The 21,460-nt window shown below is 46.4% G+C and overlaps 1 protein-coding gene across 2 annotated transcripts in view; it reads left to right on the forward strand.

Annotated features, from left to right (window-relative positions):
• Tubgcp3 (tubulin gamma complex component 3) overlaps positions 1-21,460 on the forward strand; it is a 72,242-nt gene that overhangs the window by 29,277 nt on the left and 21,505 nt on the right. For both annotated transcript variants that reach the window (XM_026415151.2, XM_077795122.1), the window contains 8 exons: positions 308-440; positions 2,015-2,181; positions 11,070-11,180; positions 11,508-11,616; positions 14,377-14,566; positions 16,334-16,469; positions 17,123-17,191; positions 21,036-21,171. In XM_026415151.2, the coding sequence (XP_026270936.1) occupies positions 308-440; positions 2,015-2,181; positions 11,070-11,180; positions 11,508-11,616; positions 14,377-14,566; positions 16,334-16,469; positions 17,123-17,191; positions 21,036-21,171 (1,051 nt within the window). The remainder of the gene's footprint in view (positions 1-307; positions 441-2,014; positions 2,182-11,069; positions 11,181-11,507; positions 11,617-14,376; positions 14,567-16,333; positions 16,470-17,122; positions 17,192-21,035; positions 21,172-21,460) is intronic.

Consider the following 21,460-nt stretch of genomic DNA (forward strand, 5'->3'; position numbering starts at 1 on the left):
AAATTAAAAAACCACATAGACAGTTTTTTAAGTTACTTTATACAATACTTTTAATGATTGCATTTTGCTTCATAATATGATTTGTTAGGTCCAAATGGCTATAAAGTCTCTTTGTATCCTAGAGCCCATTAATTGTTAATTTTCAGGGTCTTGTCTATCATTTAAAGACCCTCTGTCCTTGAAAGTACTATCAGTTTTTCAAAGGGGACCTTTGGTTTCATCACAAGTGTAGTTTCTTTGTGTTCACTTTGTACTGTTTAGAATTAACTTAGAATTTGTGCCTAAACTTTTCTATGTTGTTTTTCAGCTACAGCTAGAGGATGATCAGGGGGTGAATTTGGGACTTGAGAGTAGCCTAACACTACGGCGCCTCCTGGTTTGGACATATGATCCCAAAATAAGACTGAAGACCCTTGCAGCCCTGGTGGATCACTGCCAAGGTGCTTCTGTGTCTGCGTGTGCCTAGATGTGTTCTAGTGGAAGGTCGTCTGCAGGGCAAGCCATCGGTGTGCTTTAGTACCCTGACCCTTTGCATCCTTAGCTGCCAAAAGCACCTTCATTGAATGCAGATTAATAGACATGGCGCCTACAGGGAGGTCGACTCATGGTCAGTGTGGTCCCTGTGTGTCCTTGTGGAGGCTTAGGATGTCCCCGAGGTGAAGGCCAGGAGGGGAGGTGTCACTGCATGTGTTCTGGATGCCAGGACCCTCCTGTGCTCCTCTCTGCCTGGCCTCTCGTTGGGCAGCCTCCCTGCCTCTCCCTGTCGTCCTCATTCCTCTGAGGCAGGGTTCTGCCCTGTTCTCCACCTGTATGGTGGCGTTCCTGTGTATGTGTCTAGCCGAGGCCCTCCCGAGCTCTAGCCTCTGTAGTTTTGGCTGCCTGCTGGACATTTTCCCCTCACAGTTTGTCCCAGCTTGGCCAAGACCCTCTCCTTTCTCTTTTGTGATGTTGGGATCCTGGTAGTTATTACATCCTAGGCTTCTTAGGACTTGATGGGATGTGAAGAGCCAGCCATCTGCCCCTGGTTGGAGCTCCCCACACTCTGCCATCTTCTGCTGTATAGCTTTCAGGACCTGAGCTTACATGTCTGAGTCCAGGTTTATCACCATGCAGTCTGTGCCTGCCTCCCTCACCTCCTGGCACTTCTCAAAAAGGTTTTTGAGCACAACATATAAAACTCTGCTGTTGGTCCAGTTACTGCACACCTCCATGGCTGGGTCTCTGCAACATCCTCCTTTCTCTTGCAGTCCTCCATCTCTTCTAGTATCAGTCGGTCACCTAAGTCCTGCTGCTGTCCTCTACCTGTCTGACCTGTCCTCTTCCCATCTTGGTGGCACTGCTGCTGTGAGAACCACTGACAGATCCTGGGTCCCAGGCTCACCACCCCTGGTGCACACGGCAGAGCAGTCTGCCCACAGCAGTGACGCAGGGCAACATGAGCCGCTGTGTCACTTGGGAAGCTTCCTGCACCTTTGCTTCTGAACCTGAGTTTGCCACTTGCCTGCTTCAGCCTGCGCTCAGGGCTGCTTTGTCTGTGTGGAACAGGGTCTTAGAAGGTGCTGCTGCTGGTTAAGGGTGAAGAAAGTGAATTGAGACTAGCGTAGTGAACTCCAAAACAGTGTAGAACGTTAGTTTCTTAGAACTTTAGTTCTTGTTAATCTTACATCATGCTGAATTACAATACGATGTGTGAATCTTAGCGTGTGGCTCAGTCAAGAAGGCATGAAAAGCCACGTAAGATCTAGATTTTGTCACCAGTCACTTTTTGCTACCTTCTCAATTGAAACACTTGTTAGCAGTCAAAAAGAGGGAAATCACTGATGTTGGGTGAAGCCCTGGGCAGGATCTTGATGTCTTGGCCTGACGCATTGCTTATTGCTGCTGTGTCTAGGTACCAAAGTGGTGTAGACCGAAGAAAGCAGACACGCTTTATCTCAGTTACTTGGCCATCTTTGGTTAATGTTGAGTGACAGGTTTGTGCTGTGAAGTAAACTTGGGTGTTGTGTTTTCCCAGGAAGGAAAGGAGGTGAGCTGGCCTCTGCTGTCCATGCCTACACGAGAACGGGAGACCCCTATATGAGGTCCTTGGTGCAGCACATCCTGAGCCTGGTGTCTCATCCCGTGCTCAGCTTCCTCTACCGCTGGATCTATGATGGGGAGCTGGAGGACACTTACCACGAAGTAAGAAGGGGTGCTTGGTGCCGAGGCTGGGGGCGAAGGGTGCGGATGCTCGGTGACTCCTCCTGGTTCCCCACCATTTCCACTCCCTCTGAGCGGGACACACCATACTTCACTTAAGTGCCATGAGCATTTTGTGCTGTGCCGAAAAGATAGTCTTGCTGAGCAGCAGAGCTGTGTGTGGTTGGTGGGAAACTGCTCTCCAGCTCCAGGAGTGAGAGACTCAGTGAGTCGGCCCACTTGCCCAGGCTTCTGTCGTGTGTCTGAGTGGTGCCGCCTCCCGTGTCCACTCACTGTTCCAGGAGGCCCCTGGGTGCACTCACTTTGCCCACCTGTGGTGGGCTCTGCAACATGCTCCTTTCTTTTGCATCCCCTATCTCTTCTAGTATCAGTCGGTCCCCTAAGTTCCGCTGTTTGAAGGAAGCAAGTTAATTGTATAGTGTATATTTTACCTTTTGGAAGTATTGTCAGTTCTGCTACAATGCAGCATGTGAATTCTTAAAAATCACTGCTGTGCAGCTAGGCATGGTGGCTGAGGCGGGAGGATAGGAAGTTCAGAGCCAGCCTTAGCAACTTGGCCAGACCCTAAGCAACTCAGTGAGACCCTGTCTGTAAATAAAAAAATAAAGTAAGGGCTGGGATGCAGCTCAGTGGTAAAGTGCCCCTGGGTTCAATCCCTGGTACCAGAAAAAAAAAAAAAAAAATCATTGCTATGCAAAGCCACACGATAAAAACCAAAGGGCTTTGTGGGAAAATAGGGTGAGGATTGTCACACTCAAAAACATTTTCAGGAACATTAAGAAAGCAAAAGCAGGAACCTAAAAATAATTTACACTTGTTAAGTGGTTAAGAGATACATGAACCTGCAGTAAGTACGGCATTCACCTTGGAACAGCTCTGATGTTTGCTGTGGAAGTGGGCATGGGAGGGCTTGGGTCCATCTGTTCTGTGAAGTGTCGGGGGCCGTCTGATACACAGTGCACCTGGGAGGAAGGAAGGGGGCACAGGGCTGACTGTGCGTTTGTCCTGTGGCTCTGGTTCTGCCTTTGGCTGCCATCCTCATGGCACGAGGTGCCCGTGAGCAGATGTGAAGCTGTGCCGCCATTGCCGTTGTTTTTAAGACACGGGCTAGAGCAGAACCAGTGGTAGATGGCGCTCTGTGCTTTGGAAGCCTGTGGTGGGTGGTACGTGGGGGTGTGGTGCCAGTGGTCAGTGTGCCTCGGCTCTCTGATAACGCCGGGAGGGCCTTTGTATTACCATGTGTTATTCCACCACATGAACAGACCGGTATTTACTCAGCAGCTCTCCTGTTGATGGAAATTGTGTTTTTTGTAGCTTTTAATCTTAGGAACATTATTCAAATGAATGTCCTTTTTTGTGTCTCCCAAATTTCTTGGAAGTAGATATGGAGGTAGAACTCTGGCTGGTGAGGATGCATGCCTTAGGTTTTGATTCTGCCCTTTTAAGCCCTCAAGTGGGTGTACCTCAGATTCAGCATCCCTAATTTGAACGTTCCAAATCTGAAATCTGAAACTGAGTGATGTCATGATGCCACCAATGGAAAATTCCACACCTGGCCACATGACAATTCACATGAAACAGGCACTCTGTATGCTGTTGACAATGACCTTCATACTGTCCACACAGTGCATAGGAAACGTAAATGAAGTTAAGTGACACTGGAGTCCCATCCCGAGGTACCTTATGTATATGCAGACATTCCAGAGTCCAAAACAGATCCAGTGTTCTAAACGCTTCTGTTCACAGGCACTTCAAACCAGGGCCCCTGGCCTGTGCTAGTGTCCTGGGCTTCCTGTTATCAGCTTACATAGGTGTTTCATAGCGCAGTTAGGCCGGTTGGCTGTGCAGGGAGTGTGTTTTGTACTTATAGTGAAATTTAAATCCTTTTTGGGTCTATTCTGGAAAATGTTATGAAGTTGTTTGTTTGGTTAAGAGTTTCAAGTGAGACTTAAGCTTTGAGGATTAAAGGGGTCTTATATTCTTGGGCTGTTCAGTTCTTATCCAGTAAGATGGGAGGTAGGGAGGAACTTGCAAGTGTCTGCCTTTGCTTTGTTTTTGGTAGAGTTAATGCATTTGAATTCCTTTATTCTCCAGTTACAAGATGAAGTGAGTTTTGGATGGTGTTTTCTGTGTAGTTGAGGTGGTGCACACCTGTAATCTCAGTGACTTGGGAGGCTCAGACAGGAGAATCATGAGTTTGAGGCTAGCCTCAGCAATGTACCAAGGCCCTAAACAACTTATAAAAAGGGCTGAGGATGTGGCTCAGTAGCAAAGTAACACCCCCCCCCAAAACACCCCTGAAACCAAAAGAAGCCCTGTATAGTTGATTATTTAAAATGCTTGTTAAATCTTCTGACCATGATCACAAAACAAATCATCTATACTTTAAAAGTATGTCATTTTTGAGTTTAGGTTAAGAAAATGAAAAAATGAGTTTCTTTTTAAGGTGTATATATGTGCAGGGCCCGGGTTCAATCCCCAGCACCAAAGAAAAAAGTTCTGTGTGTTCAGTTTTGAGGCTATCTTTTATTACCCATTAAAATCGTACCTTACAGAACTAAGAGGTCATTTTTTAGAGCAATCTTCATAAAGATTATGAAAAAACTTGAGAATTTTACGACTATTTATTGAAGAGTCTCTGTTCCCTCTTCTCTATCTGGTGATTAATACATGGATTCTAACCCAGCTTTGGGCGGTTTCTGCTCTCCCGAGCCCTTGAGGTGCAGTGCCCGAGTTCCTTGCTGAGGCCTGCCCTGCCCAGCCCTGCAGGCCACAGACGTGTTGCTCCCTGCTTGTCCTGCTGCCTGCGAGGCAGGCCGTGCTGGGCTCTGGCCTGGCCGCCCTCCTCATGGCTCTGTGCCCTTCAGCCTCCCTTCCGTCTCCAGAGGGGTGTGGTGGCCACCCTGCTGGGGTTCCATGTGGACGAGGTTTGAGCAGACAAGTGGTGAGCATGTAGATGTCACCTGATTGAGGCAGCCCCAGCAGAATGGTGAGTTCCTCGAGTCTCTTTTGTCCCTAAGTCGGCAGCCTTTCTCTTTTCTGTTTGTACGTCTCCATCACCCTGAATTTCTGGAGAACCCTACGTTGATATATGTTCATTTAAACTTTTGATGAGCTTTGGAAACATTCTCTTTAGTTGACTCTGATGTACTCACTGAATGAAATTGGTAGTTTGTAGAGGGTGTGTTTGATGGTTATGTGGCTAAAACCTGAGAATTCTCCTTCATTTCCAGCATAGGTTAGTATGTCCTCAGTCTGGCTACTGTGAGGTTGAATTTCTATAGTCTACAGTTGACCCTGATGGTGATACAGGAGCTTATAATCTTTTATTTCCTGGTAGATTATTGGATGTCTGCATAAAGAAATGCTACTTTCTGTAATCAAAAGAAAGATAAAGATATCAAGAAAGAACTTGATAAAAGGGAGTAGGTGTAGAGGTGGAAGCCGGAGCTGATCAGGGCATTACTTCAGTGAGAAGAATCGCTAGCTGCCCTGCTCAGCAGGGAGGTCAAGTGAGGCCATCCAGCTGGGGGACCAGAGGAGAAAGAAGGAAGGAATGTGAACGGTGCCGAGGAGACTGCGGTGTGCAGATCTCACGCTCTGCTTTGCACGTCCTGAGTCGGCACTCTCAGTGGAACGGGGAGGGTTCTTAGGTCATTTTAAGAGGCTGCTGTAAGACAGCATGGGAAAACGGTATGCCAATGTCTTATGCATGAAGATACGAAGATCCCCAAGAGAATACTGGAAAACGGAACTCATGGCATATATCAAAAGGACCGCACCCCTCAGCCAAGTGGGGTTTACCCCAGGAATGCAAGGGTCCAGCCTAGAGCCAACTGCGTGACACCACACTCAGAGGATGAGCAGAGAAGACAGAAAACACCCCCCGCCCCACCACCATTGGTGCTAAAGGACCAATTGAAGAAGAAATCCAACATTCTTCACCTTAGGAACACACAGACTAACTAGAAAGGAGCTCAGCCAGCAAAGGGCGTCTATGAACTGTCACAGACCAGGAGCCTCTGGGATCAGGAACAAGACGGGGTGTCTGCTCCCACGACTCCTGTTAGCATTGTGCTTCAGGTGGGGGGAACAAAGCATCCAGGTGGGAAAGGAACCAGTAAGTGCTCTCTGACCCTGATGGCAAGGTCTTGTAGATGCAAGCACCACACTGTGAGGGTACCTGGGCGAAGGAGCCTGAACCTCGCATCTAGGTGCTCCCAGCAGCAGGTGTGAGATCAGTAGCAGGAACCAGCTGTACTCCTGTGCCCCAGCAGTGTACGTCCACATGGGAGACCGAGAAGATAGTCACACGCAGTAGGACCCCAACAGGCAGGAGGCCTGGGGTCAGTTTAGCCAAGGAAGTGCGTGTCTTGAGCCTGTGCATGCTGTGTCTGTGAGTGTGCCGCCTCCGGGACTTTTGTTGCATGAGTGTCTGGGTGTGTGTGGGGGTGTCCCCTGGCATGGTCACTGTGGTGTCTCCGACGGGTGTCCTGAGAAGCAGTCTCACCCTGGCCTTGGCCTGCATGGCTGGTGAGTGAATCTTCAGAGGTCTGTGTTGATGGATCTGATTCCTAGAAACTAGTTGCTTACTGAGAAAATCTCCCTCTTTGTTTTTGTGTTTAGTAGGGGAACCTTGGTGTTTCTTTAGCAGCGAACGACATACCTTGGTACAGTTAGCTTTATTTCCCCTTGATTCTGTTAGGTTTAATAGTGAAAATCCAAGACCTTGAGTGGAAAAATGCATCAGTAAAGTAAAAGCTTTGCATCTGTATTCTGACCTTGTTTTTCCCCCCTTGCTGCATCTCTCTCTCACAGGGTTAATTATGTTCTGAGGGCCCGTCTTTCTGTTCATACTGGCTGTTTGCCGGTAGAGTGACTGCGTGTTCCTTTGCCCCCAGAGGAAGCAATGCGTTCATGACTTCTGAAGATGACCGGATTGTCTGAGCTTTTTATAGCTGAAATTAAATTTTCTTATTGTTCACGCTGATAAAAATCCGGCTGCACTCCAGCTATTAGGATGAATTAGTGTGTTGTCCATTAAAAGCTAGCTCTTCTGTTCAGGTGAAGAGCAGGGAAATACAATTTATGCAATTAATCTAATCTGTTGAATGGCAGGCTACAGAGCATGCACAGCACAGTGATTGGGTAACCCTGGAGATTATTCATGGTGGATTTTTAAATTTCCAGTGGAGATAATTTAAGTATATGTTAAGGTGATGATAGTCCACATTAGAGAACTGTTTATTTCTCAAAGCAGTTGTGAGTTGTGTTTTAAATTAGAAAGGTAATGTAAATCAAAAAGTCTAAAATAGAAAGGTCCACGAATGCTTAGTCGTTCAAGTTGTGCTAAAGATAGGAAGTCTTAGCTGACTCAGTGGGGTGGCCCTGCTCTGCAGTCAGGGAAGCCCTGGTCTCGTCCTGCACCTGCGTGCAGAGGGCTGGCTGTGTGCGGCCGTCACCATCACACCTCTCCTACCAGGACCTTGGCATTGCTGGAGTTCCATCCCCTGGGTCTTCTCCCTTGGTGTTCCTGCCAGAGACAAAAAAGCCTTTGACCTAATTGCCTTGAGAAGATGATGTTATTAAGAAAAATACTGGAAAATGTGTTCAGTATTTGATGGAATTACTTCTTAAACAGTATTTTTTCCTGATTTAAAAATATGTCCAATTTTAAAAATCTGAGATACAATAGATTATATAAATAGGTAAATGGAGGTAGTTAAAAATTCATTAGTAATCTCATGTACAAATATTTAGGAATATTCCATTTTTACTGTGTATTTGTGTACCATATCACAATTCATGTTTTATAACTTGTTATTTTTTTCCTTGTAGTAAATAATGTTATTTTACGCCAGTAAATATTATTTTTTCATACCATGGCTGCTTAGAATGATCTCTGAAATTCCTGAACAGTATACCAAACAGTATTGTGACATGTGCATTTTTCCCCTGGGACAAAGGTCTGCACTTTCCTCAGATTCTTGGCAGGTCAGTGATAGTTAAGAAGAAGCTGTTTTCAATCACGACGTGATAGCTCTTTGTGATCCCTTTATGTTTTGTTTTCAGTTGTGCTTAGACACTTAGTGCCGTACTGAACAGTGATATACCCTGACCAAGGATACTTTATTTAAGTACTATAAGGATGATATTTCATTCAGAATTCATTCTTCTATGTTCATAGAGGAAACTGGCTTATAATATTAAGTTTTGACACTCTTTGTAAGGTGTGCTAGTGTCAGGCTAATGTCATGAAGTAAACTCAGGCATGCTGTATATTTTCTGTGGTCTCGAACATTTTCAGAGCTTAAGAATGGTGGTTTTTAGCCAGGTGTGGTGGCACATGCCTGTAATCCCAGCAGCTTGAGAGGCTGAGACAGGAAGATCATGAGTTCAAAGCCAGCCTCAGTGACCTAGCACAAGGCCCTGACCAATCCAGCAAGACCCTGTCCTGTCCCTAAATAAAATATATCAAAAGGACTTGGATGTGGCCCAGTGCCTCTGTGTTTAATCCCCAGTACCAAAAAAATAAAAAATAAAAAAGAAAAGCCACTTTTTTTTTTTTTTTTAAAGTTAAGCAGGCCCCGGACCTTGCTCACAGCTTTTTAACATTTCCAATTTCTTCTAATGATGTTGCCCTTTTGGAGTCTCCTCTCTTTTCTTGGTTTACTTTTGGTCCTTGCATTATGTTAGGAGATCATTGCTCTATAATTGCTGATATTCCTTGGATCCATGTTGTGCCTGTGGACTCACTGTCCAGTCGGGGGGTGTCATTCACAGGGCACTTTGGGATGGGTAGGCACTTGTGTGTTTCTGCCTGTGTGGGGTTTCTGGTCTGACACCATGGAGCTGCTGTGTGTGGTTCAGCCGGTGCTGGGTCTCAGTCCTCTGGGTCCTGTGGCACACCACCACGGGTGCTGAGGTCGTGGTCCTGACTTCTCTCTTAGAGCAGAGTGGGGTCGTGGGGAGGCAGCAGAATCTAGGTCCCAGGAGGAACCGAGGTGAGCCCAGCGGCCCTTCTGTGCCAGGAGGCCAGCAGGACTCCTAGAGCCCATCGAGTGTTAAGGAACAGGGTGTGGTCCCGGAGGCTCCATGTTCCCAAGCATGGAGCACCAGTGGGAATAACAACCCTGTGGGTTCAAACTCTAGGGGCACTGGATACTGCTTTCCCATGGTAATACTAATCAAACTGCCTCCACCCCCCCTGGCTGGTCAAAGAATCTTCAGGTGCCCCTCATGTCTCTTGCTGTAGCCACACGGCATCTTTTCTTGTCTGTTGATGCAGTTCTGATAATGCTTCCCTGTGCAGCAGGTCCAGCAGTAAAGAATCATGGCACGCAGAAGGAAGCAGATCCCTGCAACATCTTGTCAGTTCAGAGTCCAAGGTTGAACATGGCACAAAGACTGAAGTCACATGGTGGAGAATATTCCTATGGTCTGGAAATGGGAAGATCTCAGGGAGACAGGAAGCCTGGAAGCTCTAGAGGAAGGCAGGTGTTTAGGTCACAGGAAAATAGAACACAAATGTAACCAGTGGCAAACAGTTAACTTAGGAAAACTAGATTTGCAGGGTGTGGTAGCACGTGCCTGTAATTCCAGCAGCTCTGGAGGCTGAGGCTGGAGGATCGAAAGTTCAAAGTTCAAAGCCAGCCTCAGCAAAAGTAAGGTGCTAAGCAACTCAGGGAGACCCTGTCTCTAAATAAAATACAAAATAGGGATGGGATGGGGCTCAGTGGTTGAGGTGGTTGAGTGCTCTGGAGTTTAATCCCTGGTACAAAAAAGAGAAAAGAAGAACTAAGTTTGTGTCATGTAGTACTTTACAGCAGAATGTTATTGATAAGGGAAGGCAAAACCAGTAGAATGGTGGGTTAAGGACACAAAAAGACAGTTCTAAGGAGGAGAAAAAGCAAGTAACGAAATTATGAAAATATGTTAAACTTCATTTGTAGTCAAATAACAGGACAATAATAATGTCACCTAAAGCACACAAGGATGCAGAATGTTGGGCATGCTATTGGAGGAGGGGCAGTAGACGGCTCCTGGGAAAGGAAGTCTGGTACTGTCTGTGAGAATTAGGTTACTTCGACTCAGCACTCCTGCTTTTAGAAAACAGGTTTATAGAAACCAAGGCACAGGTGCTGGGCATGTGGCTGAAGGTGGAAGTATTCTCACTGTGGTGGTAGCTAAGCTGGACGTGTTAGCAGTGGAACTTCCCCTCAGTGCTTGGAGTTCTTCCTGATGTCAGCCCTCTGGGTGGCTGGAGTGGGTGGGGTGGGGGCGGGGAAAGTGGGCTGTGACTTAAATGGGAGGGAGAGGATCTTGGTCCTTTCCCGGTGCCACCTGGCTGGCTGCTGATGTCCACTGCACGTGTGCTCGTGTGTGTAAGAGGGCCTGCCCGCAGGTGACGGTGTGAACTCCGGTGCTCTTTTGTGAGCAGAGCATGTGGGTTCAGACCCCTGTGCCCCACAGTGCAGCTCTGTGAAGTGGAGATGGTAAGCTGGTTCTGGCTGAGCAGAACAGAAGTCGGTGCTGTTGCCAGGTAGTAGAGCTTTGTGCAGAGAGGGAAGCTGGTTCCCAGCTGCGGGCAGGGGCCTCCTGGATACTCAAAGTGAGGTTCCTGATTCTCCAAGAAGTAGTATAACTTGCTTTTTTTATGCTCTTATTTGGGAAACATGTAATTCAACTTGGATTTTTGTCTAAAATTCTTTATAAAACTAATTTTATTGGGTAAATGGGTAAGATTCCCTGTTATCTGGAGAATTTGCCTATAGAATAATTTTCTAGAATAACTTATTATTTGATGCTGCTTTTAGTTCAGTTTTTGCAATAATATCACTTTTTGGTACTCATTGAACCTTTGCTTTCAGTTTTTTGTAGCATCAGATCCAACAGTTAAAACAGACCGACTGTGGCATGACAAATATACTTTGAGGAAATCGATGATTCCTTCATTTATGACAATGGATCAATCTAGGAAGGTGGGGAAGAAGGAATTTTTGTGACTTCAATGTTTTATTGTAATATATACTTGGATTATGTAACAACTAGTTTTCAGTTAAGTAACATTTTTTTGCATTTTAGGATTGTTAGTATTCTTAGAAGTGTATGTTAATTGAATGCATCACTATGTCAATGTGTGTGTTAATGTATTGGCTTTGAGTTCCTAGAATTTATTTGATAGTAGATCTGATGTCCTTGTTATGTAGTTTTTGATCAATCACCAATTTTTAACTTGTGACTATTTGTAGTATTTGATGATAATTTAAATTCCATTTAAAGGTGATCATAGGATATTTTCCTTTTAGGTCCTTTTGATAGGAAAATCAATAAATTTCTTGCACCAAGTTTGTCATGATCAGACTCCTACCACAAAGATGATAGCTGTGACCAAGTCTGCAGAGCCACCACAGGACGGTATGAGTATGTTGGTGGTGGTGGTGGTGGCGGTGGCGGTGGCATTGATGTGATGTGGGGATGGGGATAATGATGATGGTGGTAATAAGGGTAAAGGTGATGTATTGATGGTGGGATGATGATATGATGGTGGTGGTGTGAGGACAGGGGTGATGGTGGTGGGTGTGGTGGTAATGGGGATGGTACTGATGAGAATGGTGGTGGTGAAGATGGTGGTGATGAGGGTGATAATGGTGATGGGGATGGTGGTGGTGGTGGTGGTGATAATGGTGGTGATGGTGACAGTGAGGGTGGTGGTGATGATGTCGTGATGGTGGTGACAGTGAGGGTGGGGGTGATCCTGTGGTGATGGTGGTGGTTATTTATTGCTTAAGATGTTCTTTGTTCCGTAGGATTTAGAGATTATGTGGATGACTAACATACTGTTGAACACAGTTTAGATATATATGTGTGTGAGTGTGTGCACGTGTGTGCGTATAATATCTGTATGAATGTTAATCCCCTTTTTACACAGAGTTAAATAGTAGGTATTGGACTAGGGTGTGACTTTTTTATTCTGCTTAGTAATTTGTGTTACTCTTTCCCTAATGGTAAAATGACAGGTGCCAAAAATAGGAAAACAGGGTGAAATGTAACTAATGGTAGCCATGCTTTGGGACTCAAATGCCAGTTCAGAAACCAGCAGGGATTTGGCAATGTGTTGTATTCAAAATGCTGTGCTAAGTTTGTCCCTCCATTTCAAGTGTGATGACTTCCCCTCATTCGTCTGCCATTCCTCACTTCCATTTTACCCACTCGCTGCCTGCCCAGCTTTAATGGTGTCATGACATTGTGTGTTTTTATAGCTTGTTTTAGAGCTTTCCTGTGCTGGCTGTGTCTGCTGTTCCTTTCGTCATCTCGGATGGCTCACAGAGTTTCCTTTGTATTGACAATGGGGTACCAAACCCTAGGAGAAGATCGGGCTGGCCGTGGAAGACAGCCAAGGGCAAGGCTGGTGCCCTGGCCAGAGCACCCAGGGTGGGGGTGGGGCAAATGTCAGGCCCTCAGAGCTGGGTGTCTCACCCACCTGCATTTGCACACAGTTTTGTGGTCCCTCAGGTTACCTGGATAGAGAGGTGCCATTCAGTGCAGATTTTGGGAAATGCCTATGTTTAAAAGGTGGAAGAAAGAAGAGCCAGGATAGTAATTGTGTTGGAGCTGTGGCCTTTCCATAGTGCCTAGAGGACCACCTGCAGGAGGGGCATGGGTAGCACCTGGGAGGGACAGCGTCTCCACAGGCCTGGTTTGGCTGCCTCCGCTGCTGCTGTCACTGTGTGCTGCTGGTGTTACTGCCGCCTCTGCTGCTGCTGTAAGGCCACTGCAGCTGTTGCTGCCCCGCTGCACCTCTGCTGCCGCTGCCATTCTGCACTGTGGTTGTGGCTGTGCTGCTTTTTCACGGTGGCCTGGATTCCTGCTGCTACTATGTCACAGCTAGTGTCTGTGGAAAGCCAGATTCTGCTGCTCAGTTTATAGCATAGTGGAAAGATAAGGCACAAGTCCCCAGAGACTGCCAACAGTACACATGTGGGATGTGTCAAATTCATATTCACCTGTGAAAAAATTTCCAGATTATCCAAGTGCCGCTAAAGAATAAAGAGGAATTTGAGAAGCTGGACTCAGGAGAGCTGGGACTTGAGGAGCGGGGTCTCAGTTTTCTGACAGGCGCCCTGGGGGAAGATTGGTTAGTGTTCTGTTGTTGTACTAGAAGGAGAAATGCTTAGGAGTCCAACAGCAGTGTGGTGAAGGCCCCCTGGGCTACAGAGTCTGCCCTTGTAAAACTGCATAGATGAACAGAAACATCACCTCTGCCCTTGGCATGAGGACCGTGGGAGCTGGTGGCCTGCTCCTGTGCCTGTGGGCCCAGCAGACCTCACTCTGCTGTCATCCGTGGCCCTCGTCACTGGGTCCTTGTTTCCTACTCCAGTGGGTCCCTGGAGTGAGCAGTATTAGACTCACTCACGGGTGTGGGGAAGCACAGAGAATCATGGAGTCTTCTGATACTTTAACTCAGCAGTGGAAGGAGACTGAACTGGGAATGAAAGGCATCACCTCTCTTATTCCTGCTTGACCTTGAACATGTACTTCATCTTTTCTCAGGCTTAGGTTGTGGCTTAGCTTTGGGGTGGTTTTCTAGCCCGAGGGTACTGTGGTTTCTAAATGAAACTGAATGTTCACACTGGAGCTGCAGGATGTAATTAGCCTCATAAAAGCCCTGTGGTGTGTCTGTGGTCTCCACATTCTGTGTCCTTTGGAAGTACTTCCCCCTGTTAGGAGCTAGGCTCTGTGGGCTACAGTCTGGTCCTCTCCCTGGGAAGTCTCCAGTGGGTTCCTGTGGCACTGTGATGTGGCTGCAGGACGGTGATGCCCCGCTCTCCAGAGCTGCATGACCGTGGTGCCCCGCTCTCCAGAGCTGCGTAACACACACATGTTCACACGGGGCTCTTCTCCAGGACCACTTATTTTGTGGGTGACTATAGAGCTTTAGTCAGACTTCACATGGCAGTGTGGAAAGTGACCTCTGGAGCAGTGCCGTGTCAGTTCCTATTGTTGGTCCCGCAGTTGAGGTCGGCGAGTGCCCTCAGCTGTCTGGGTGCTGGTTTGCTTTCTTTGACTGCAACTCTATGGTGGGATTGGCACTGCCTTCCGCACATTTGTGCCTCTGCTGTACTGTTCCGATACATATCACACATGTATGTGTGCTTCTCCCTTTGTCCTCTACAGCTGCAGATTTATTCACAGATTTAGAAAATGCATTTCAAGGGAAGATCGATGCTGCTTATTTCGAGACCAGCAAATATCTACTGGATGTTCTCAACAAAAAGTACAGCTTGCTGGACCACATGCAGGCAATGAGGCGGTACTTGCTTCTTGGTCAAGGAGACTTTATAAGGCACTTAATGGATTTGCTAAAGTAAGAAGTAAACTGCTTCAAGTGTTCTAAGTAGGCAGTACTTGCAATGTGAAAGAGTCTGATACTTCTGGTATGGAAGAATCAGTGGTATCAGAGGGAAAGCTTGAATTGTTAAGGGGCACAGTCTGTCATAATCTACACAGATAAAATGGTGTCATTTCACGGGCCAGGGTCCTTTGGGTTTGCTCTGGTGATCTGTAGGCCATCAGCCTGTGCGATGTGCTGTTCCTAAGAATCTGTGTCATTTCGAGCACCGTGGCTGTGTCAGCACCCTGAGTGTGAGCAGTCATAGTTAACTCTGGCTTCAGTGTGAAATTAACCTGAAAATGTATAATTTACACTCAACTTTGTATTCGTATTTTCAGCTATCATTGTTTTGTGTGAAGAGCAAAACCTTCCATTTTGCTCCTTTGGCCCTCCTTCGCCATCCCTCTGGGGTCCCATGCTGGTCTTGTCCTCCCTCCCTAGAGACAGAGACGTCTGTTCCTAAGAGGACACAGACCCCAGGGGTGCAGTCCAGCGCTCTTGGGCAGCGCTGCCATGCACACGCTGAGTGTCACCACAGCATAAGCCCAGTGGTTTTCACTCAGGCGTTTGTGAGAATGGATACTTATTTGGGGCAGGGTGTGGAGTTCTCTTTAGGACATTTAAAAAAAAGATGAATGTCCCCCTTAGGACACAAAACAGTAAGTTACTTTTAAATCCTAGCTGTCCCCATCAGATCTTTGGTGGTCTTGGGCCATGGTTGAACTTTATTTATTGTTTATTTAAGGGGGTACATCAAAGGCAGGGATAAGGTTTCAAGGGCGGAGTCTTGCGGTCAGCAGATTGATTGACATCTTGGCATGTGACACCCATTTGAGGTGCAATGTGGCATCTTTGGCAGAGCTTGAGGAGGGAAGTTCACCCGCATTAGGTGGTCACTCCTTGTCGGGGTGCCACCGGGAGTTCTCAATGCCGGACTGATCTTTTCGCAAGGCTACTATGCACAGCAGTCCACACACAGCCACAGGTGGCTTGTGACTCTTGTCTGCCCTTGAAACCTTATACCTGTCTTTGATTTGCCCCCTTAAATAAACCACCAAAGTCACTTTATCTTTTGTCTAGTTCCGAAACCCATGTGGACTAGCTCTATCAGGGACTTCACTTTCTGTAAATATATTTCTGAGTATCTGTGCTTTGTTATTTACCGATTATTTGGAAATTTAAGTTTTAGGGTGGCTTGGATTATCCTAGGCAGGGGTCCTTCTCAGAGCTTGGCTTTAGGTGTCTGGTGTCTATGGGGAGTGGCCAGGTGATGCCCAGTGTTTGCCCATGTTTCTCAGGCACCCTAAGGCCTGGTATTTAGCAGCTGGTAGTACTGTTGCTGATGGCGGGTGTTTCTGAGCCCTTTGGAATTGCGGCATCCTCGTTTCTAGTAGGCCTGACTTCAGGAAGCCCTCTCCTGCCGTTGAGGGTCTGTGGGAAAGGAGTCATCTGCGCTACTCATAAGCCAGTCCTAAGTTTGAAAACTTTGCTAACATTTAAGTACTTTCAATTTAAGCCAAATGAAAATTAATATTTTGGGAATTTTGAATAAAGTGTTTTAGTCTTTAAAATAGTTGGCAAATCCTACTTGCAATTTATGTCTTGTAGCTCTTGTTACCATATTGTATTGGTCCCATTTATCTTTTCAGTTTTTAAAATTAGAATTTTACTTGCAAGGTACTTAGGGGTTCCTTCAAAGTCCAAGTAACATTTTCTTTAATTTTTACACAACATATTAAGACCGGAACTTGTCCGTCCAGCAACAACTTTGTATCAACATAACTTGACTGGAATCCTTGAAACTGCTGTGAGAGCCACCAATGCACAGTTTGACAGTCCTGAGATCCTCAGAAGGCTGGACGTGAGGCTGCTGGAGGTGAGCAGCGTGAGTGTGCGGTGTGTCTTCGTGGGTGTGTCCACATTGGTGAAGGCCGGGCTCTTCTAGGCTCTGGAAATGGCACCGCCTGTTTCCTGGGGCCTTGACTCCACTTTAGCCTTGATACTGGTGATTACAGGCAAGTCACCTGCCCTGCAAGCCATGCCACCTGGGGAGGGGTGATTCATAGGGCTGCTGGGCCCAGAATAGATGGCACATCATGGACACTTGGTGGTGGTGACTGTTCTGCAGCAGGTTGGCTTTCAGCATAGGTGGGAGGAAGTGGCTCTGGCTGGGGCCTGGGTATAAACACAAGCGCGTGTTCGCTGAATGTTGATGAGAATCATGATACGACTCCATTGGTTTTCTTAAAGCCCAGACTTTTTGAGATCTGGAACCTGTCATGGGCCCATGGGCTTTGAACGTACCCTCAGTGTTCATTCCTAACCACCTGTAGAGCAGCTGTGGCGTGCCTTGCCCTCACCTCACTGTTGAGGACGCAGAGGCTGATGCCACCCGCTCCCTGCTCTCCTGCAGCCAGACACCAGAGCCTTGTTACAGAGGGAGCCTGGGAAGTTCTGCAGCAGGTGCCCTGAGTCTTTCAGTTGTCTGAAAATAACAGATGATAAACCGATGTCTGTTTCTGCTGATAGGTCTCTCCGGGTGACACGGGCTGGGACGTCTTCAGCCTGGATTACCACGTTGATGGACCCATTGCAACTGTGAGTTCATTCTGTGTGCTTGTCTAAGAGTCAGCCTGTTTTGAATGCTAAACATTTTATTGTTTAAAATTGGCTTTTTTCTCCGTGAACATGATCCAAGTGATTGTGATGTGTAGGATATGTGCCCATTGAATGAATGAATACTTAGGCCAAAATTGTGTGTTAAATCATTAGTAATAAGTGCTGAAATGCTGTATTATTTTAAGATTCCTTAAAAATATCATCCGTTCTATCATAGATTTCAGCAAGTACTTAATAAATGGATTGTTCATTTTGTTCCATTATTCTTAGATAGTAGCAACTAATTTAGAATAATTTGAAAGGAACTATAAAGTATATTTTAGGGGAATTGTATTTTTACTACTTAGATAAAGTTTGATATGGAGTATTCATTTAAACTGATGAGAAAATAGCTGTGCTATTGTTCATAGTGCTTTTACCACATGTGAAGCGTCCTTTCTTTTTAGTTATCCGATCGTAAATGGTTGGCCAGGAGAGTCGTCATCTTAGTTTCTGCAATTAAAATGCCTCTTTCTGGTGCTCATTTTTCTTTATTCAGGCTTGAATAAATCCTCCTTGACCATGATATCTCTTTAAACTTAGTTCAGTCATTTTTATAGCTGAAATATTGAAGAAGGACATTGCATTTCTTTTATTTATTGGGACAAATATTTTGCTGAGAAGTAACAGAGTTAGACTCTAAGCCTTCTGTAGTAGTTCCTGTAGAGCCGGACTCTCTGGCTTGTCCCCTCCTCTCCTGGGGTAAATCACACTGCCCGTGAGGATAATGTCTCTGAGGCTGCACCAGACTGGGCAGACTTGGCACCAACCACTGGTGTGTTGCTGGCCGTGAGCTGGGACTATGGCACAGGTGCCTCACTTCTGCCTCGCCTGTCTGTCCTTCACCAGAGGAAGCTGCCTTGGCTTGAACACCCTTAAGTTCACTCTTTTGTCATGGGCAGTTAGGTTTTTTCCTTTGACTTACATCCTAAACAGGGTTAGATAGTTAAAATGTACAACACGCTTGATATTTTAACACTCTAAGTGAGAGACTGTCATAGTATCTGCGTTGCGGGCTCATGTACGTTTCCTGCCATTTTCATAGCCTACAACAGGCTCCACAGTGGGGCGGGGGTGGGGTTCCGTGGTAGAGTGCTTTGTCCAACCCGCATGAGGGACCAGGATACCCTAGGGAGGGAAGTCGCATTTTCACAAGCTCCAAGTGCCTTCGCAAATAGGCAACCTGAACACAGTTTAGATATGTGATGCCTTAGTTGTTTTGTAACATTGCACATCTTACATGGAGTGTGCTGTGCACTCACATGTGATGGCATGTTGTTAAAATCATAGGTTTTCAGGCTCTAGCAGAAGGACAGAAGAAAAGCACGTTATGCCATAGTGTCATTTTAAAAAATGCATCTAGGACATTCCTGTGGCAAACAAGTGTCGATTTGTAGGGTAGCCAGTGGTGGTGGCAGCAGCCTGGACGGCCCGATGGAGAAAGGGGAAGGGAGGGTCCTGTCGGTGGCAGCCCTGCCAGGGACCCAGTGTGGGGAATGCTCTCCTGCTCGTCTGGCCTTTGCCATGTGGTTAGCAGGTTTCCAGCTAAATTGCCATGACTGTAGCCATATTGGACTGTTGTAAGTATTCAACTGTTATTAGAAATTGAAATAATGTTTATCAGAGTAAACTGTATGCAGTTATGTTATATATAAAGGTTACTAGGAGACTTATATTAAAAATAGTCTTTAGAGTCAAGATTTTGAAGAGAATGGTTTTCTGTTAAACTTACATATTATTCTATTTATTTTCTGTTCTCAACTCAAGTTGGCAGTTTTATACAGAATTTAATTATAGGTATATCTTGTAATAATCATGAAATTATATCTAATAACAGCAATTTGTTTCATACTGATTCCATGATATAAAATATCAATGAAATTTTTGGATAGATTTTATTTGGGAAATTAATTTGAAATTAATTTATGAAATTCAAGACTCAAGTTACTTTCCCCCTAAATTAGCCAAATATAGTTCACTAAACATGTAATAAAATACTCTGGCTCCCCTTATTTTGAATGAATCCTAAGCTCTTTGTGTGACGTTGGGTTTTATTTTATCTGGGAACTCAGTGCTGAGGCCGTCTGACTGCCCCGTGGCTGAGGGGACTGAGGGTTGGTGGTGAGGCAGGGGCAGTGCAAGGCCTGGTTCTGCTTCAGTGCTGCCTTCTGCACGGCGCCGCAGAAACCTGGGATTTCTGTCACCTTCTCAAGTGTCAGAGCTTTTTTAGTATTTCTCTGGAATCGATTCTGTAAGAGGAGGTGAACTGAAAGGCAGCGTGACAGTAGAACTACAGTGTTGTGGTGCTTTCTTCATGTAGATTCAGTGCAATGTGAGCACTTTTTTTTTAGTTAATATCCCAAAGGAGTGGTGATTAAATTGCATTTTAAAAATGCAGTTTAAAATGTGTTAAAGGAATGATATGTTGTGCTTCATTTGTGTACGGTGTGTCCAGATGCATTCTATTGTCATGTATAACTAATTAGAACAAATTAAAAAAACCCTAAAAAGTGTTAAAGGGCCCTTGCCCTATAGTATGTATTTGTATGGTGAAGAATCCTTCATTTACCACAATACTTAATCCAGTCACCTTAATTTCTGTAATTGCAAGACTGTTGATAGCATGGGAAGCACTTCGAAGCAGATGGTCTGGTTTTGGAGTACCTTCAGTGCAAGTTTAGTCACCTCTGCTCCAGCGCTTGGTCCTCCATCATTGTGGGCTCCTGCCAGGTACTGGCACAAAGATGCATACGGGAGAATAAATAGGTAGTCCTTAATCACATACTAAAACTAAGGACATCCAGCAGTAATGTTCTGGGTGTCTGAGGAAGACGGACATGGGCGCCTCGGGGGAACGACGTGTACCTTTGTCCTGGAGGATGGGTAGAGCTTGGGCAGGTGAGATGGGTAGAATAGGGCCACATACGTCACATTTAGATAAAGAAGAGGAGGTGGACAAGGCCAGGTCCAGGGGTGCAGGAGCTCCCTTCACAGCGAAGGCTGGCCTTGTCCCAGTGGCAAAAGTGGCCTGCCGAGCCGGCCATGTCCAAGTGTCTCTGATGCAGGGTGGACACTGAGGCAGGCCACACTTCCTCTGCCCTTCCTCTGATGGAGGTGGACACGTGCTCCACTGCAGCACTCATGTTTGTGTCAGAAATATGTGGCTGTGGTCTGCAGAAGACCCTGTGCCACAAGTGCATAGCTCATCCTTGATCTAAGAAGCGACTCGTGGGCTGAGTCACTGAGGGGCTGCAGGGAAGGCCTTGTTTGGTCCCCACCAGGGGCTGGTGAGGTAAATTCAGTGCTTGGGAAGCCACATTCGTGGGCATCAGATGGGGTATTCAAGTGATAAGTAGATCCATGAAGATGGCTGAGGGACCCTTCAGAGTGGAGATTCCGCTAGGCCTCCCTTCCACCTTGGAGCTGCTGTTAGGTCCCTCCAGGAGCTGGGAGTCACTGCTAAGCGTCCACACTTAGTCTGGGCCTAGCCTGGGTCAAGGTTCTGATGATCCACTTCCTAGCCATGTCACCTTGAGCCCCAGTTTTCCCTGCTGCAGTGTGGGTCTAAAAACGCCTGCCTCTGCTGTTGGGCTGTGCCTGGCCTGTAAATCACCAGTGTCATGGCAGTTGTGGTGCTTTCCTTGAAATGTGCTGGTTCAGTGACTTGCGCATCTCCTGGAGTTTGCTGGCATTGACTGAGTGTTTGTTGGCTCTTTGGAGGCTGGGACCTAGGTTGGTTGCAGTCTGCAGCGTGTGCCGTGACCCTGTCTCTGCTGTCCCCCAGGTGTTCACACGAGAGTGCATGAGCCACTACCTGAGAGCGTTCAACTTCCTCTGGAGGGCCAAGCGCATGGAGTACATCCTCACCGACATCCGGAAGGGACACATGTGCAACGCCAAGCTCCTGAGGAGCATGCCGGGTAGGCCCTGTGGGGTGGCCGTGTGGGCATGTGCCTGCCCCCAGCCACACTGTCTGGTTTCTAGCGACTCCCTGGAAACGGAAGTCTATCTGAAGTAGTCCAGCTGGAGGGAGCCACTGTTTTCCTCTGTATTGTTTAGTGAAAGGGCTTGCTCGTAACATGAGTTATCTGGACATTGGTACAAATGAGCAAAGTGAGTCATACTGTTACTTTTTCAGATCATAAAAAAATATATTTTTAAAAAATCACATTTATTTTTCATTGGTTGTCAACTGTTACCTAGTTAAAC

Source organism: Urocitellus parryii, chromosome 2 (genome assembly GCF_045843805.1).
Source record: "Urocitellus parryii isolate mUroPar1 chromosome 2, mUroPar1.hap1, whole genome shotgun sequence".
NCBI lineage: Eukaryota > Metazoa > Chordata > Mammalia > Rodentia > Sciuridae > Urocitellus > Urocitellus parryii.